This window comes from Nuphar pumila, chromosome 8 (genome assembly GCF_984573655.1).
Source record: "Nuphar pumila chromosome 8, dmNupPumi1.hap1.1, whole genome shotgun sequence".
NCBI lineage: Eukaryota > Viridiplantae > Streptophyta > Magnoliopsida > Nymphaeales > Nymphaeaceae > Nuphar > Nuphar pumila.
Window position 1 is genome coordinate 16,035,782 of NC_143256.1, and position 19,819 is coordinate 16,055,600.

General features: G+C 38.4%; 1 protein-coding gene across 1 annotated transcript; it reads left to right on the forward strand.

The window, feature by feature from the left end:
- The first annotated feature begins 749 nt into the window (after window positions 1–749).
- On the forward strand, window positions 750–19,596 carry LOC149829674 (actin-interacting protein 1-2-like). The gene is made up of 6 exons (XM_090015238.1): window positions 750–993; window positions 2,167–2,183; window positions 2,374–2,796; window positions 15,448–15,561; window positions 15,760–16,167; window positions 19,339–19,596. The coding sequence occupies exons 1-6, from the start codon at window positions 750–752 to the stop codon at window positions 19,594–19,596; spliced, it is 1,464 nt and encodes a 487-aa protein (XP_089871364.1).
- Window positions 19,597–19,819: the final 223 nt, after the last annotated feature.

Consider the following 19,819-nt stretch of genomic DNA (forward strand, 5'->3'; position numbering starts at 1 on the left):
AGAGACATGGGTTCGATCTCATCTTGATCATTTGTTTTTTATTTTTCGAGATTGTCAGGTACGCACCTTAATTCTTATATATGTGGATGATATTATTATTACTGGGAACTCCGATGAACACATAGAAGCTACCAAGATCTTATTGAGTCGACAGTTTAAGATGAAAGATTTGGGGGTTTTGCGTTATTTCTTAGGGGTTGAGGTGGATCGACAGGATGAAACACTTCACTAACCCAACACAAATATACTTTGGATTTGTTGGATAAGGCAGGCATGAAGGATTATAAACCTCTATCCACCCCTAGTGTCCTTAATCATAAACTCAGATCCCGGGATGGGGAAGCATATGAAGATTCCAAGAAATATCGGAGTCTTGTGGGTATGTTCCAATATCTCACCTTCACTAGACCAGACATTGTGTATGTAGTGAATCAAGTTTCACAATTCATGCATGACCCACGAACAAAGCATATGAATGTTGTCAAGAGAATCCTTCGATATTTAAAAGGAACTCTTGGAGATGGTCTAGTTTATCATCAATCCAAGACTAAAGGGGAGCAACATCGACTGGATGTATACACAAATGCAGATTGGGTTGGAGTTCCAGATGACAGGCAGTCGGTTTCTGGATATTGTGCTTTTCTTGATGGGAACTTGATGGCGTAGAGTAACAAGAAACAACGTGCATTTGCACGATCTAGTATTGAAGCTGAGTATCGATCTATGGTGGCTGCTACAATAAAGGCCACATGGCTGAGACATCTTTGACTGAAGTTGGAGAATCTATGCTACCCACCACTCTCTTGCGCGATAATCAAGGTGTCATACAAATTGCTTTTAATCCTATTCACCATAGTCGCACAAAGCATATAGAGATTGATCAATACTTCATTCGGCAAAAGATTGAAGATAGAGAAGTTGCACCTACTTATGTTCCTACGGCTGACCAAGTGGCAGATTTGTTCACTAAGGGCCGTACTAATATGCGTTTTGGTTCTTGAAGAACAAGTTGTCCATGTTGCAAAACCATGCACAACTTGAAGGAGGGTATTGAGAATGTAGTGTACAGGTCTAGTTCTAGACCCAAAATGATTCTTTTGTATTGTATTTACATGGTTGGTATTATCGGGTCTGGGTTGACAGACCCAATCCAACTTGTATCATATATATAACATTGAATATAGGGCACAACCTCTCATTGAGAATCATGTCAGTCATTGCCACCTCTCCTTCTTGCAAATCCCTTTCTCTTCTGCTGTGGATGAAGATCTGGTCGAAGGTGCTTGACTTCTAACAATTTCTACATATTCTAATTTCAAAAGAAGACATTCATTTTTAATATAACCCTTTCAAAACACCTACCATACATATGAAGATAGAAAAGCTAAAGATACATACCGGAATGCAAAATCCTCGAATCCATGCTATTCATTAATACGAATCTTTTTCAAGACCATGATGCCTTGCTCTGATACCATGTCACAAAATGGCATGGACCTCAATGCACTCTATAATGAACTCCAAGAATAAAAACACAATGCATTTGGATAAAAACATAATAACTAAAATAAAACACAATAGAATGTGAATGAATAACTTCATTAATAAAGAACATTAAAAATACAAAGAAAAATACATTTTAATCATCATTACAATACACTCAAAAACACACAAGAAGCTTAAAACTACCCATCACTCTCTTACCTTACAAAGGCACCCATATTTATAGAGAAACGGAGGAAGAAAAGAGATTAAAGGAGAGAAAAAGGGAGTCCACATTAGTTTGACTAGCTGTTGGACCTAGTCCAATGACTAGATTTCTAGCCGTTGGACCAGCAGTCCAACAACTAGTCTAAGTCAACCACAGTTGACTTAACTTTAAAGTATATAATATATATATATATATATATATATATATATATATATGTATATATATATATCTTAACAATATTTGAGTTATATCATTTGAACATCTAAGACAAGTAGTTTGCATTGTATGCTGTATCTTAATAGCCTTTAGTTTGCAAACTTAATCTGTTGAAGTGATTATGTCACTATAAGAAATAGAGATGGTGAAAAACCCTTCATTTTCCTTGTTAGCTTCGAATCACATCGGCTACTGCTGGATTTCTGGTTTTGACTGAATTGCCTGTTGCAATTTTACAGGTGGATTAAAGGAAAGTGTTAATGCAATATTTGATACATTGTTTTTTCTTATTTTTAGGTCTTCAAAGAGAATGCACTTGCTGATTATGATTTTTTCTTTTGGTGTGACTCAACAGAAAGATACCTATTCATTCTTTGTTTTATATATTTATTTCTCTAGTAGCCAACTCTCATATCTTACTGCGAAAGCTTATCCTGCTGTTTCAGGTGCTAACAGTGTCTGCAGATAAAACTGCAAAAGTGTGGGAGATTGATGAAAATGGAAACGGTAAGGTGAAGAAGACACTTACTTCATCTGATTCTGGACTGGATGGAATGCTAGTTGGTTGCCTGTGGCAGAATAATCATCTTGTCACTGTTTCCCTTGGTGGCACTATTAGTATATATTCAACCAATGACCTAGAAAAGATGCCAGTATCATTTTCTGGGCACATGAAGAGCGTCACTGGTTTGGCAGTCACCTCTGAAGGCAGCCAGAATATTATTCTATCTAGCAGTTATGATGGGGTGATTGTCCGATGGATGCAAGGAGTTGGATGTGCAGGAAGGTTACAGAGAAGGGAGAACTCTCAAATTAAATGTTTTGCAGTGGTGGAAGGAGAGCTCACCACATTTGCCTTTGATAACAAGGTAGCACCATTTCTTCATGTACATGTAGTAGTTGCCTTTATTTTTATATCTTGTGGTTTGTGTGCTTGCACCATCTTTTTGAAGCTGATTTTCTTGATGACTTATGATTGCAACTAGGCTGGAGAACATGATGATGTGTCTTTCTATTATCCAATATGATCACTGAAATGAATATATTTCAATTCAATCTTGCACCTTGATGGGGTAGGCAATTTACACACTAGCTAAAATTACTACTCAATGTTGAGTCAGGCATATTAAGCCAACAAGATCTTGTGTTCTAAATAAAACATGTCTTGAGGGAAAAGACTGACTAGATGTTCATTGCAATTGAATAACAAGAAAATGAAATCTTGCGTTGATGGAGAAATGTTAGATCCCTCAATATAGAAATGGTACAAGAATGTGCTTCACAAAATGCCCTTATGTGATATTACAGAAGTAATTTTGGCATTTTAGAGAACAATGGAGTGAAAAATATAAAATATATAAAGAATATGAAAAGTGAAGTTATTGATGACTAGTATAGTTTTGTGAACTCCATGTATAGTGAACTGTGATAGTGTTAATAATTTTCTCCTGTGGTAAAGGAGCTTGATTGTAAATTATATTTTTATCAATAAAAAATGTCACTGCCTTTAAAAGTAGAACTACAAACTGCAAAGATTTTGTCATAAAATATGACAAATATTGAGATTAGGGGTGGCAAAACCTGACACGACCTCCCAACCCGACCCGCCAACCCGCCTTTTAGGCGGGTTCAGGTTGGGCTTAAACTAACCCGTTTAATAAACGGGTCGACCCCCCTTGATAGAAATCATGGGTTCCTTTCTTCATCTACAAGCAACAGCACAACATGGGGAGAGAGAACGTGGCTGCAGCAAAAATCCCTAATCAGGGTATTCATTTTTGCTTCTCTGATTAAATACACACAAATACAATAGCTAGGGTATGAAAATACCCATTACATGTTATGATAAAATTACAGCATGCCATTAATGAAACATTAATGAGCATGTGTTTAAAATGAAAGGAATTGGGTCTGGATTCTGAGTTCCAGACCTTATACTAAATGACAGTATCTTTTCACCCCCCCTCCAGTTGTACATGGTTTTGGACCATGAACATCCAAAATCTGTCCTTGATAAGTCCTTTTGTAAACAAGTCAACAACTTGATCAGCAGTCCGCACGTATTCTGGTTCAATTTCCTTCTCTTCAACCTTTTGTCTTACAAAATGTTGATCAATTTCAATATGTTTGGCACGACTGTGGTAGATAGGATTGAATGACATGTTGATAGCACTTTGATTGTCACACAAGAGAATACTTTTAGAAATCGATTCTCTTCTGTCAACAGGTGTCTGATCCATGTTACTTAGGCTGTAGTAGCTGACATTGATCTATATTCATCTTCTGTGCTCGACCTGGCTATGGCTTTTTGTTTTCTACTGCTCCAGGAGACAAGATTTAGCCCAATGAAAAAGCAGTATCCTGAGACAGACCTACGTTCATCTGGATCTCCTGCCCAATCTACATCTGTGTAAGTAAGGAGTTCATGCATGTGATGACCAGGCATACTCTTTCTGTATAGAAGACCATCTCCAATAGTACCCTTCAAATATCGAAGAATGCTTTGAACGGTTTTCATATGCCCAATATGTGGTTCATGCATGAACTGAGATACCTGATTGACAGAATAGACAATGTCAGGCCGAGTGAAGGTAAGATATTGAAGCATTCCTACTATCCTGCGATATCCTGTAGGATCCTCGTACAAATCTCCATCTTAGCAACTGAGTTTCTGATGAAGTACATTGGGTGTGCTGAGGGGCTTACAATCTGTCATACCTGCCTTGCTAAGAACATCAATGGTATACTTATGCTGAGTAAGCGTCATGCCTTAAGGAGTCCTGTCAACTTCTACTCCAAGAAAGTATCGCAGTTTACCAAGATCCTTCATCTTGAATTTATGATTCAAAAGTTCTTTAACCTGTTCAATATGTTCATTAGAGTTACCTGTAATGATAATGTCGTCAACATATATCAATAACAGGGTAATTATATCTTTGCATTTAAATATGAAAAAAGAATGGTCAAGAAGAGACCGACTAAACCCATATTTTTCTACTTCAAGAGCGAAACTGTCAAACCAAGATCGAGATGCCTGCTTTAGACCATATATAGCTATCTTTAACCTGCACACGTATTCTTTAGAGTTCCCTTTTGCATACCCAGTGGGCTGCTCCATGTATACTTCTTCCTTCGGAGTTCCATGTAGAAACGCATTCTTCACATCCAATTGGTTGAGAGTCCACTGGTGCTCAACAGCCAATGATACTATGATGCGGATAGTTCCCATTTTCACAACTAGAATAAAGGTCTCATCATAGTCTTGTCCTTGCTCCTGTGTGAATCCTTTGGCAACCAGCCTTGCCTTATATCGCTCGATAGCACCATCTAGCTTATACTTTATCTTATAGACCCATTTTGACCCAACCACATTCCGATTATGTGGTCTGGGAACAATATCCCAAGTGCCAGACTCATGAAGAGCCGCCATTTTGTTGTTCATAGCTTCAATTCATCTCTTAGAATTTATTGCTTGATAAAGTGTTGTCGGTTGATCTTCCTTGCCCAAAGAGGTTAAGAAAAGTTGAAAATCCATCGTGAAGTTCTCATAACTGACCCACCTATCAATAGGATGCCGAGGTCGGGTAGACCTTCTGTGAGCAAGTGATTGAGTGGAAACATAAGGAGAATTATGCTCCTGATTAAAGCTGGGAGGTATCTCCTTCTCACGTCGAGAGTAACCAATGCCTTTATACCTTTCGGGGGCCAATAGTGATTCAGACGTTACACTTTCTTGAGTTCTTTGCGCAACAGTAGATACGTTTCCCTAGTCTCTTTGATTACATTAAGAAGAACATACATTATCAATACTAGAAAAGAGATCTGAGTTCAACCAAGGGTGATAAACTTCAATTTCAGGAGGAGTGCTAGCATTATGACCAAAATTTGATTCGTCAAACACAACATTTCTGGATATTTTTATGCGCTTGCTCACGGGATCATAGCATTTGTAGCCTTTGTAATCATCAGCATACCCCACAAATCTGCACTTTAAGGCCTTATCCTGAAACTTGTGCCGCATTGAACTGTCAACATGAACATAACATACACCCGAATACACGCAAATCGTGATAATTTGGATGCACACCATGCAAAGAGAAATAGGGTGATTTGTTCTCTAAGATGTTCATAGGCAATCAATTTATGACATAGACAGTTGTGTGAAAAGCCTCTGCCCAGAAGGTAACTGGAAGGTTACTATCATGCATCATGCTCATTGCACTCTTGACAATATGACAATGCTTCCGTTGAGTAATCCCATTCTGTTGAGGTGTGTGAGGGCAAGACACATATCTACTTATTCCATTTGTTTGGAGGAAATTTATGAAGTCATTTGAAGAGAATTCACCCCCTCCATCACATTGGAAACAAATAATATTCTGAGAGAATTGGTTTTGAACAAAAGAATGAAAATTCTGAAATAACTTGAAGGTTTTAGATTTACTTTTCATAAAGAAGATCCATGTATATCGAGAATAACTGTCAACAAATATGAGATAATATCTAGTGCCATACATGGAAGGAACTGGAGCCGGTCCCCAAACATCAGAACATATAATTTCAAATGGTCTTGAAGCTCTTTTATTAATGGAATGAAAAGGAAGAACATGACTCTTACACTGAAGACAACTAGAACACTTTTTATTATCGACACTTAAGTCTAGACTTGACTTGGGAATAAGACTACTTGAAACAAGCTTATCAATAAAGCGACTACTACAATGACCCAGACGACCATGCCAAAGATTCGACTCAATACATTCAGAAAGATTAAAAACACTCTCAGTAGAAACTGAAGATGATGATGTGAGCTTCAAGATGGAATCAACAGGTTGAACACGAGAGGAAGGATTCTCTTGGAACACGTACATATTTTCTTGACGTTTTCCTTCAGTGAATGTTTCTCTCGTTTGAAGGCCCTTAACACAAACAGAAAAAGGAGTAAACTCAACTGAAGCATTAATGCCATCTACAAGTTTAGAGACAAACAATATTTTTCTTGATATTAGGAGCATGAATGACATTTGAAAGTGCAAGAGAATAGTTGGACATGGGGATTACAAAATTTTCAATGTGCGAAATATGGTGGTGAGACCCATCTCCAGTGACTATACTATTTCTACCAACATAAGAAACAAGATTTAGGAGCTTACCAGCATCACCAGTGACATGAGTGGCTGCACCCGAATCAACATACCAAGTACCTTGATTATTCTGTTTGATATTCAATTCAGCTAAGGCAAATAATAGTAACTCTTTGACTTCTCCACTATTTTTCAATGTATCTGTTCCCTTTCTTGTCTCCAATTGCTTTCCTCTATTTTGCGGGTTAAACCAGCAATTTGCCTTTATGTGTCCCTTTTTGTTGCAGAGAAAGCAGGTAGGTATTGTCCTTTGCCTTTGCCCATTGGGAGGAACATTGGGTGTAGGTAGTATTCCACGACTTCCTTGTCCATTTCTTTCTTGACCCCATTTGTCTCAAAAATCATACCTACCACGTCCTCGCCCATAGGCAACTCCTGTGGCAAGAACATTGTGTGCTCCAACATGAGCATGAGTATCTTCAGAAAATCCTTTCAACGTCATCTCATACTGTAAAAGCTTGACACGAAGATCTTCAAATGTAGGTAAATCTGGCAAACACAATAAGGAAGTAACCATCATATGATAGTCCGACCCCAGCCTACTCAAAGTTTGTCGCACCATATCTTTGTCACTAACAGGGCATCCCACAATGGCCAATTGATCTGTAATAGTCTTCATTTTGTTCAAATACTCCATAATAGTCATGGAGTCCTTTCTTAGCATTTGAAACTCTTTCTTTAAAAATAATACTCTGGCCTGAGAAACTTGAGAATATGTCTGAACCAGTCGATGCCATAATTGCATTGTTGAGCATGAAATGAAATGGGGATCTTCGAAACACGAGCTTAGATTAACAAGGGCAAGTGTCAAGAATGACACTAAAGCATAACCCTTAAAAAGGGTATAACCGGAAACAAAATAAAAACAAAAATGTATTATTTATTGATATGAAAAACCAATTGCTTAAGAAGCATTGGAATGAAATACAAGAGGGGCTGCACCCCTTTATATACACAGCTGAAAGAGGACTCAATAGAGCTGTTGGACACAGTCCAACAGCTCTATTTAGAGCTGTTGGAATGTGTCAGTCCAACAGCTCTATTAAGAGCTGTTGGAATGTGTCAGTCCAACAGCTCTATTGCTAGTCAAGTCTGGACAGGACTTGACTAGCAACAGTCATTCTAGTTCAAACTGAACTAGATGACATAAAGACAAAAAATAAAAATAAAGAAAAAAAAATACAGAAAAAAAAGAAATGAAAAATGTATTTATATATATATATATAATAATAATATAATATTATTATATATACATATGTGTACAGTTTTACATTTTAACACTCCCCCTCAAACTTACGGTACAATGAGCGAAAGTTTGTCTAAGAGAAAGTGAAATCGGGGAGCAGCGAGAGGCTTTGTAAAGAAGTCTGTTAACTGATATTCTGAAGTGACATATGGCAGATCAATTATCCCGTGTAGATATTCCTCTCTGACGTAGTGACAATCCATTTCAATGTGTTTGGTGCGTTCGTGGAATGTTCTGTTACTGGCAATGTAGATCGCACTTTTGTTGTCACAACACATTTGTGAAGCCTTTGTTGCTTCAACTCCCATGTCAGCAAGCAGTCGTCGGAGCCAAACTACTTCCATGGTCGTGGTTGCCATGGCTTTGTATTCAGCTTCAGTGGATGAGAGAGATACCTTCTGCTGCTTTTTACACCTCCACGAGATCAATGATTCCCCTAAAAAGACACAAAAGCCAGTGGTTGAGTGTCTGTTATTGGGATCACCTCCCCAATCAGCATCAGTATATGCAATTAAATCAAGAGAAGAGGAGGAAGATAAGAAAAGTCCTTGTGAAAGAGAGGACTTGATGTATATGATAATACGCATGACTGCTCCCATATGAACAGAAGTAGGAGCATGTTGAAATTGACTTGCTGTATGAACAACATGTGCTATATCTGGTCTGGTAATGGATAGATAGGAAAGTGCCCCGACAAGCTGTCTATAAGGAGTAGGGTCTGCAAGAAGTTCTCCATCATCAATCTTCATTTTAACATTAACAACTTCTGGAGTGTCAACTTTCTTATCATCAGTAATACCAGACCTGAAAACAATATCAAAAGCAAATTTAGTCTGAGATAATAAATATCCTCTAGGAGAATAAGCAACTTTAATGCCTAAAAAGTATCTCAACAAGCCCAAATCAGTCATTTCAAAATGAGATTTAAGAAGTGTTTTGATTGTTTCAACTCCCTGTTTATCACTTCCGGTGATGATCATATCATCCACATAGAGAAGAAGCACAATGATCCCTGCATCAGAATTCTTAATAAACAAAGCAGTGTCAGTTAAACAAAATTGAAAACCAATATCAATCATAACACGACTAAACCTATCATACCAAGCTTTTGGTGCTTGTTTAAGTCCGTAAAGAGTTTTTTCTAAGCGAAGGACTTTACCCTTAGGAATACTTAGACCAGGAGGGGGTTCCATGTATACTTCTTCAACTAGCTTTCCATTTAAAAAAACATTTTTGACATCCATTTGAAAAATAGACCATTTTTTGATAGAAGCTAAGGCAATTAAGGTTCGGACAGTAGTCATACGAGCCATCGGAGCAAAGGTTTCTTCATAATCAATCCCATATTCTTGGGCATAACCTTTGGCTACTAAACGGGCTTTATATCTTTCAAGAGTACCATCACTCTTGGTTTTAATTTTATAAACCCATCGACATCCTATAGTTTTCTTCCCTGAAGGAAGATCTTGAATATTCCATGTAGAAGTCTTTTCAAGTGCATCTAATTCAACTTTCATGGCTTCTATCCATTTGATATCATTTTTTGCTTGAAAATATGTGGATGGTTCTTCATATGAGTGAATTAATGCAATAACTGCCCTATATGTGGGTGAGAAAGACTCGTATGATACAAACCAGTGGCATAGCTAGGATTGACGTGGGGGATGGGCAAACAGGGGTGTAGCAAAAAAAAAAATGGCGTGATAGTCGGGGGCTCAGGGGCAGCGCCCCCGAAAAAAAAATTGAGATAAAATAAAAAATGGCTACAATTATTAATAAAAATCTATTTTATATGGACAAATCAAACTATTTGCTGCAGTCAGGGCTGAGCTGGGCTAGGACTGGGCTTTTAAAAAAAAAATAATTTAACTGTTTCGAGAGGCAGGACTGGGCTACAGCCCATTCCTGCCCCCGCCCCCCCCAGCTCCGCCTCTGACCACCAAGATTGGCCGTAGAACCCCGAAAAAGCTTTAAGCTAAAAAATGAATACATTTTTTATGACACCGATGATGACCAACATGCACCATATGCAGAATTCAAGCAAAAAGAGTATAAAAATGCCTGTTAGACAAAAAATACAGACGCCCAATTATTAAAATCTGTCAATGGCCACAGTTACTCACTACAAGAATCCTAGACAATCGAGAACAAGCAATTCACTCACCAACTATCTGGTAGATAAAGATACGCTATCCGTTGCCTTCGTTACATTGATAGACATCCATACCTTGTTTTAGCAGCAGGCACAAAAGGAGAGTCCTATGCACGCACGATGACCAAGAAAGGATAGCAAGATTGACTCTTTCAATGAGGTTGCACCCAAAAAGGAGGAAAGAAACTAGACCCACGTTCAGTTGTGCCCCAAAAAGAAAGGATCAAGAACCAAATTGAAGGATTGGCCTGTATTGCTCCTGTAGAATGGATAACTGGATACTGTATCACCAGAGCCACTGAACATGAACAAAACCCACCCTCAAATTTAGGAGATAAGAGGGTCTTCTTCAAACTGCTAGCGATGGTTGCCGGAGATTGGCAAAGGTCCGACTGACTGTGACACTGGTGCCTCGCGTCGCCGGAGATTGCAGCCGAGAGGGAGAAGCTCGGAGGGGGGCACTGCCACCGCGGGTTCACCGAAGGGAGGCCGGCGGCACTGCAGAGCACAAGGGTTGCCGGCGAATGGGGTGGTCGTCTTGCCTGTGACTGAAGGGGAACGCTGGAACGGAGGGGCAGAGCTTTAGAAAACTGGCTAGGGTTTTACCCCTCGCCTCTTTTGGCAGGCTCTAGACTCATCGAGAGCCCGGGTCTCGGTCGATTCAGTTTCACGAGTCCCAATTCGACTCGGTTTTCCGAGTCATGAGTCGACTCGGTTTCAAATTTTAGGGTGGGCGGCCACCCACCCATGCCCACCCCTGGCTCCGCCACTGATATAAACTTTCCTGGAGGCCTCGAGATTCGGGATGATTGTCTAGTTGGAATGTTAGAATATTTTTCAAGTGCACATGGAGGATTAGACTCTTGTCGCCTGGAATATTGAATACTAGTATCTCTATGAACTTCTTCATTTTCAACATTAAGATCAATAATTCTTTGATCATCATCAAAGTTACAATCAAGGTCATATTCATCAGATGTTGATATTAGATCTAGCAAAAAGGAGTACTCAGTGACGTCTTTTAATTTTCTAAAATCAAAGAAGCTCTCCTTTTCAAGAAAGGAAACATTTCTAGACACATATAATTTATTATTTTTGAAGTCAAAACATCTATAACCTTTCTGGTTTTCAGCATATCCTAAAAAGGCACAGGGAATCACACGAGGAGAAAGTTTATCATTTTTGTCAGTAAATATGAAACATTTGCACAGTTTTATATTTTAACAGAGCAGTCATCTGGAATTGCCACAAGCACTTCTTGTGACAATGTAGAAGTGATATAGGCAACCAACGCCTGATCTCACTTCATCCAGGATACATACTCAGGATTTCTAACATAGGTAATAGAAAGATCTTTCTCACCATTCTTTTCTTTTTGTGGTATGAATTCTGGAGGAACAGGAACAAAACCATCCAGATGTCCAGAAAGGTCCTGACTTCTTATGAATGGTATGATTTGTTGCTTCCAAGTTAGGAAATTGGAATTGTTCAGTTTCTCAGACACGAGTTGGCTGAGAAAGTTTGAGGAAAGACCAGACTGAGAATGAGGGATTGAGTCCATATTCTTTTGAAGCCAAAAACAAGAAGGAATAAGATCCAACCAAGAGAAGGAATAAAAAATAAGAAATGGCCTTACGACAAAGACCCAACCACAATTGAATTCTAGTATAATTCAGAACGTAAATTTTAATATCAGAGAAGTCTAAAGACCAGACTAGTTTTTTTTTTTAACTGATGAACACGAGGCAGAAAAACAGGACTGCACAGTAAAGAATCTGTTCTGAATAAAATTCAATCAGTAATAGGTACGTTATTTTGAAAATATTGTGTTTTCCTTTTAGAATAATGAGAAAACAGGCAAAACAGAGATGAAAATGAATTCGAAGATGAAATTATTTTAATCAAGATAGATCTGGGCGTGCAGATCATAATCTGATCTGACGTCAATATGCAAATGAGTTTGGAGTGATCCTTTTCAACTCTTGTAATCACACATAGATCAAAAAAATTGATCTTGCTTGATTATTTTGCTTATGGATGGGTAAGATCACGTGCAGCAATGTGAAAGAAGTAGTAGATATGACAGAAGAACAACAGGGAATGAAAGAAGGAGGAAATATGCCAACGTGACCAAATTTCAGTTTTGGATTTTGGAAATAAGAGAAACACGTTGGCTTAAATAAAAAAGGGGAATCAAAAGGAGGTACTTGAAGAAGACAATAAGCAGATTAATGATGTATTTCAAAAGAGCAAAAAGAAAGAGGAGAGTACGAAGAAGAGATTTCAGTCCGGACTGCAGATTTAAATACAAGAGAAATCGATAGGAAAAATGAGAAAACAGGTACCTTAGAAGGAGACAAATCAGTCATAGAAGGAACCGATCTTCAATATTGAACCTGCTGCTCTGATACCATGATAGAAATCATGGGTTCCTTTCTTCATCTACAAGCAACAACACAGCATGGGGAGAGAGAACGAGGCTGCAGCAAAAATCCCTAATCAGGGTATTCATTTTTGCTTCTCTGATTAAATACACACAGATACAATAGCTAGGGTACGAAAATACCCATTACATGTTATGATAAAATTATAGCATGTCATTAATGAAACATTAATGAGCATGTGTTTAAAATGAAAGGAATTGGGTCTGGATCCTGAGATCCAGACTTTATACTAAATGACAGTATCTTTTCACGCCTAACCCGTTTATTAAACGGGTCGGGTTCGTGTTAGGGGTATGCCAACCCAGCTGACCCGTTTAATAAACGGGTTAGGCGGGCGGGTCAACCTGCTAACCTGCCAATCCGTTTACCCGACCCAACCCGTTTATAAACGGGTTGGCGGGTCGTGTCGGGTTACCCGTTTAATAAACGGGTCGGGTTCGTGTTTGCCACAGCCGACCCTTTTAATAAACGGGTCGGGTTGAGGTATGCTGACCAGCCAACCCGCCGGGTCGACCTGCCAACCCGACCCGATTGCCACCCCTAATTGAGATAGGCAACAATGCTCCATCTTGAGGTGTTGCAAAGATATCTATCGAATTGATTTATGAAGTCAAGCCTTGAACTCTCTTGGAGAATTTGCAATTCTATTCAGAAAATTTGAAGTGCTAAACATCTTGAATGCAACTCTTTCTTATTAAAGTGGCAAGTCACCAATATATGGTTGCTTCTTTTCATAGATATTATTTATCACCATAAAGCTTCCTAGAAGTTTCACCTGAATCTCTGCCTTTTGTAATATTGCTTTTACATGAATTCTTTTCAAATGGCCCAAAAGACATGGCTTTATAATTTGGCTTCAACATTTAAGCTTATGATCATTTGTCTCTTTTCTATTCAATGGTACGGAATTCACTCTCAAAGAAAATAAAACCAGAGGCGGTTCTTTTATGCACATACATGCAGGTCATCTATTTTGTACTTCAAAGGAATTGGCATAGAAGATTCCTTTTTGATGAGTAGCCTTCAATTTTTTGAATATTCATGGCCCATCTCAGTATCATTTCATTGTGCATGAATTGATTAATCAGGCTAATCGGATAACAGATATGTTAGTTAATTCACAAGGCTCCAAACTGACTAATAACAGTATCTTCCAACATATTCTCTCTAAAAGATAAATATACTCTTTGTTGTTCTTGTAACTTCAATCTCTAAGAGGTACGTAAATGAGACCAATTTCTTGATGTCAAATTCTTGAATTAGAAACTTAAATAGCCTTTGAAATTCTATATAATATTTCATTGAAATAGTTTGACCAAAATATGCAAGTAATATCATTTTCAATACTCCTTGAGAAGAAATAAAAAATGAATTGAGATTTGTTCACGCCCATGCTTGAAATGAGCAGTACTACATCTTTTAAGCAAGTAATTCAACTTTATGTTCATGTGGTGAAGACGAAGAATAGAGAAGAGATAACAGGAGGTACCACAGGGCTGTAAAGTGCCTCATATGGTGGGTGATGTCGCAGTCAACTCTCTTGTATGTTATGTCTAACTTTAGGTTAACCTAATTACACATATACCTTTTGAAAGGTACACCTTGCCATGTAATGATATAATATGACGAGCAGTGCTTCATTGGCCTAATCATAGCACTATGGATATTGTTTTGTTCTGACATTGTTACCGTGCCAGTTGTAATTTTGACATATAAAATGTCATGAGCAGAAATTCTCTTGATCCAATGTTCACAGCATAAGGAATTGATTTGTATGTGACAGTTGACACTATTTGTTATTCATTATGTAAGTTGTACAAGTGGAATTTGATTTTTGCACGTGCATGGTATAGTCAACCTCTCTCACGCTCTCTATAAACAGGCAACTAACTACAATTTGTATTCATACATGTGCATATATGTATTGGATAAACTGGGAGCTATGTCACATAGGTACGGGTGCAAATGCGGGGGCGGCGATGCGGCACTTTAAAAGAACTTGGGTGTGGGGGTGCGGGAGGGTATATATATATATATATATATATATATATATATATATATATATATATATATATATATATATATATATATATATATATATATATATATATATATTTTAACACCACCCCTTTACCCTTTCTCGTGGTACCCCATTCTCAAGCCCCATCCCTCTTTACCCCTTCTCGAGGTACCCCCTTATTTTTTTAATTGGGGGGGGAGGGGGTGCTCGAGGTACCCTTACCCATTATCGAGCCCTGTCCCTTTTTTTAATGGACAAAGTTAACCAAGTCCATTTTGGACAATGATAACCTTGGGTGCGGGTTGACCGAATTGGGTGCCACACCCGCATCGCGTCGACGTGGGTGCAGAGGCCTCTTTGGTGAGTCCCTGTGACATAGACTGGGAGCATGTCTGTGCTCGCTAGTATGTCTAATGGCAATAACATGTGAAAGATTTCCAAAGGCTATTCGGTTGGAGATTTTCTCCTCGTTTTTAAGTTATATTGTCCTAGTCCAATTTGATGATTTTATCAGGTGTTCTCCAAATATTTGGTCCTCTTCTTTGATCTTCGGATAGTAAATATTAGGGATAGTCCATATATTCTTGTCTGGAAAGCTTTCCAGCCAATTATAAAAGTTCAATACACGGTAGTATTGCTCACCAAGTCTGATGAATAGCATATTCCTTTAATAAGGAACAATTTCTTAATCTACCTGCCAAATTCCAATTGATGATATCCTGCTGTGGGGCTTATATTTTGTTGACTGTACAACAACTGTAGCTATGTACAATATGTTCAACTTGCTTTTGCTACAAGAGATGATCCTTTTCCCAAAATTTTACAGGTAAGGAGAATTCCGCTGCATGCTGATCAGTGTGGTGATGAAGAACAAATTGATATTGGTGCACAACCAAAGGACTTAAATATTGCACTTGATAAGCCCGAGCTGGCATTGCTTTCAACTGATTCAAGAGTAATCATGCTTCGTGGATCCAAAGTGTTGTCAACTCTGAATCTTGGGTTTGCTGTGACGGCATCTGCAATTTCACCTGATGGAAGTGAGGCCATTGTTGGTGGCCAAGATGGGAAACTCCACGTCTATTCTGTCAATGGGGACACTCTCACTGAAGAGTCAGTCCTTGAGAAGCATCGTGGTGCTATTAACGTCATTCGTTTCTCCCCAGATGCCTCTATGTTTATTTCTGGTGATCTCAATCGAGAAGCTGTTGTATGGGACCATGTCACTCGAGAGGTACCATCTCTCTCTCTCTCTCTCTCTCTCTATATATATATATATATATATATATATATATATATATATGTGTGTGTGTGTGTGTGTGTGTGTGTGTGTATCAATCCTTGAACACAAGCACACACACATAACAAAAAGAAAACAAGAATTGGTGTATGTACAGAGTCTACAGACAGTATGCGAGGGAGATGCACATTATAACACTTTGCAAACCATGTAAATCCTTTTTTTTTGTCTAAGAGAAATAATTTAAGCCAGGGGATAAGAAATCTTTCAACAAGCTTACAGAATAGATCAAATTAAGATTCTTAACCACCAGTCCTATTCCGACCAATCCAAGCTAAATCCCCATCTGACCATTTTATTGGCACAATCCAAAGCTTGTTTGAACAACCACTGAAATGCTGGATAAAACCAAAACAAATGCTCAATTGTTTCGTTCTCATCGAAACAGAAGTAGCAAGTACTTGCAAGCTGGAAACTTTTGTCTTTCAATTTGCACTGGTTATTAACCTTATCAAGTGCTAAGAGCCACACAAATATCTTGGCTGTAGGAGGGATGGAAACCCTGGACGGTGTCATTTGGAAAGTGGTCTACATCTTTACAGCCAAAAGCATGGCTAAATGAAGCTATAGAGAACATAACACATCCGTCACATTTCCATATAAGGAATTCTCGCTGTCAGAAATTTTCCATGGGCCTAAAAATCCAATAGCCATAACCAAAACCAATCTTCTACCTCTTGCACCTTGAAATTCCTTCTGAATTCAGTGAACTAACTAGCTCTTCCTTTCCAACATTCACTTACAAGTATGCTGTTATCTCTGTTTATGTGAAAAAACGGTGGATATCTTTCAGCAAGAGTTACATCCCTGGACCATAAGTCAGTCTGGAACCTCAGCTTGACCCCTTTGCAAGCTTGATTTGAACCATAAACTTAATTACCAATTCAATCACCCCCCTTTGCAAGGTCGTACTCCCTTGAAGATTTGATTATTTGGTTCCAGCCAACCACACCACCAGCTGAGATAGAGCTACCATTTCCACGTACCAATCCATTTATCCCTTCACCCAAGCCTATGGGACCAAAAAACAAGTTAGATTCCAGATTTGTTCAAAGCTAACAGTCAGATCTGCCTATGATCCAAGTAAGTGTTTTAAAATTTAACATTCAAAACAAAGAAATCTTCTGAAAAATATTAAATCCATAGAGAAGAAAGAGGTTAGAAGATTAGAGGAAAAAGCATGAAGATGAGATTAATAGATCACTTCGTCATGGCTGCTCTAATTCTGTGTCAATTTTTGTCATTTCAATTTGACTCAATGAAATAGGAAAGAGAAAATGAATATTCCAACTACAACAGGTTGATGTCCCAACTCATTAATCACATGGGATGATCTCTCATAATAGATTAATCCTCACTAGGATTGAGTTAATTTTTTTTTATTAGTCAAGCTAGGTTTGCCTGAATATGGCCCGGTTGAGATAGTGTGACTCCAACTGGTACTACAAATCAATTACCCGAGCCATTGATGACAATGATACAATACTAATGCATGTTACGTAAAGCAAAAATAAAAACACATATTGAAGAAATGCCACGTATCCTTACATCTTGTCCTTAAGAGTTAATTAAACAGAAAGATGAGCATTGTCAGGGATAGAATGGGCATGTTACAAGCTGTCTGAAATTACAGAACACAAAAAATTTGACATGAAGCAAGTTGAAGGAACTGGGAAAAGGAGGAGCCCAGTAAAGATTGGAGATCAGCAATAAGCAGGAATATTACTATTGGGGACCATAAGTTTAGCTTTAAGCAACAATGGGATTACAAAGCAAATTGTGGTGCATAAGACAAATACCAGTTTTGATAATAATGGTGTACTTTGCTATTAATTGCATGTTCTGGATTTTCATGAGAAGGTGACAAAGCAATCAAGACCTAGAATGAATTGATTCGGCGCAATATCCCTGTTATGAAAAATGTAGTAGACATTCATTCTATTGTATGTCAATGGCATTCTAGATCCAAAAACCTTGAAAATTCTTAAGCATTTATGGCCTTGTGTGCGGTATTATAATTACCCTTGTTTTCCTAGACTACAAAATGCCTATGTCACACGGACTCGGCTAGGGAGGTGCCGCACCCGAGTCGACACGCCCCGACACGGGTGCGGACACGGGTGCGGCTTCGGACTCGGCCCGGACTCGGTCAACGCCGAGTCGGACTCGGTCAACGAGTCCAGGCCACGTCCGTCCACATTTTGGACTCGGTCAACTTTGACCGAGTCCAAAAATGTCCATTTTTAAGACAAAAAACAAAAAAAAACAATTTTTATATATCTTTTTTTTTAATATATAACCAGACTGTGCAATGCATGCAGTTGCACAGTCACAGACTGTGCAACTGCAACTGCACAGTCATTGCACACAGTCTGTGTGACTGTGCACAGTCTGCACAGTCACAGACTGCATTGCACAGACTGTGTGCACAGTCTGTGTGACTGTTTCACAAGTCACAACTTATGTAAAAATATGTATAAAACACGATAAAAGGTAACCCAACCATTTGAGATAGCTAAATAAATGCTTTTCCAGTTTCAAAAAATACTAGTTTCACAAGTATTAGAAAAGCTAGCTTAAGAAGTACCATAAAGAAATGGGAATGCCAAATTGAAACTTTCGAAAAAATTAAGGTCATAGTTTTGGCTACTTAATTTTAATTGTTTACTAGAATTATATATATATATAGCCGAGTCCCCGTGTCCAAAATTTTTGAAATTGCGCCGCACCCGTGTCGCACCCGCACCCGCACCCGCACCCATGTGACATAGCAAAATGCCATGGTTCAATTTATCAGGCACAATGTAAATCCTATATGGTTTTTTAATTTTCTTTTTGTTTCCTAAATTCTTTTTACACACATTAAAGTAGTGGAAGGCTGTCATGCTTCATCCATGTTTTTTTTTCTTTATTTTTGATAGATTTTGTCACTATATTTAAGTTGTTCATACTTCTAACTTTTTGGTTCCCATTTGCATAGTCCATCTCTCTTTCTTCCTTTCCCTTCCGCATTAATCCTTTTTAGAAATGTAATGTTAATTACCAAGGTTTGATTTTTAACTTCCTGAACATTTGTCTCACTAACCAGTTGACTATCTTCTGCAGGTTAAGCTTAAGAACATGTTGTACCATACTGCTCGTATAAATTGTGTGGCTTGGTCTCCTGATAGCACAATGGTTGCTACGGGATCTCTAGACACAAGCATAATTATATATGAAGTTGATAAGCCAGCTTCAAGTCGTATAACCATAAAGGGTGCTCACTTGGGAGGTGTTTATGGATTAGTTTTCAATGATGATTGCACTGTTGTAAGCTCTGGTGAAGATGCATGCATTCGTGTGTGGAGATTAGTGCAGCAGTAACGGGATCGTAACTGCAATTGATGGTTGATTTGGTTTTGGAAGCAAGTTGTGTGGCCTTACATTTCTTGCTCTGTGCAGTCTTCGTCAAAAGAATTCTCTGGTTTGTTTGTAGGAAAACCCTTTCCAGTTTGTCTTTGATTGAAGACTAGAAGAACATAGCAGAATGGCTCGTGTTTTGATATGATTTTGCTTATGTGAGTTTTTCGCCTTTTTTGGGTTATAT

What these genes read in the sequence shown, in the direction of transcription:
- LOC149829674 (XM_090015238.1), top strand. Translation starts at nt 750, where the DNA reads ATGGCTGAGACATCTTTGACTGAAGTTGGAGAATCTATGCTACCCACC. An exon ending in CATTTGCCTTTGATAACAAG is followed by an intron (nt 2,797 to 15,447) that starts GTAGCACCATTT and finishes TGATTTTATCAG; the next exon opens with GTGTTCTCCAAATATTTGGT. An exon ending in GGGACCATGTCACTCGAGAG is followed by an intron (nt 16,168 to 19,338) that starts GTACCATCTCTC and finishes TATCTTCTGCAG; the next exon opens with GTTAAGCTTAAGAACATGTT.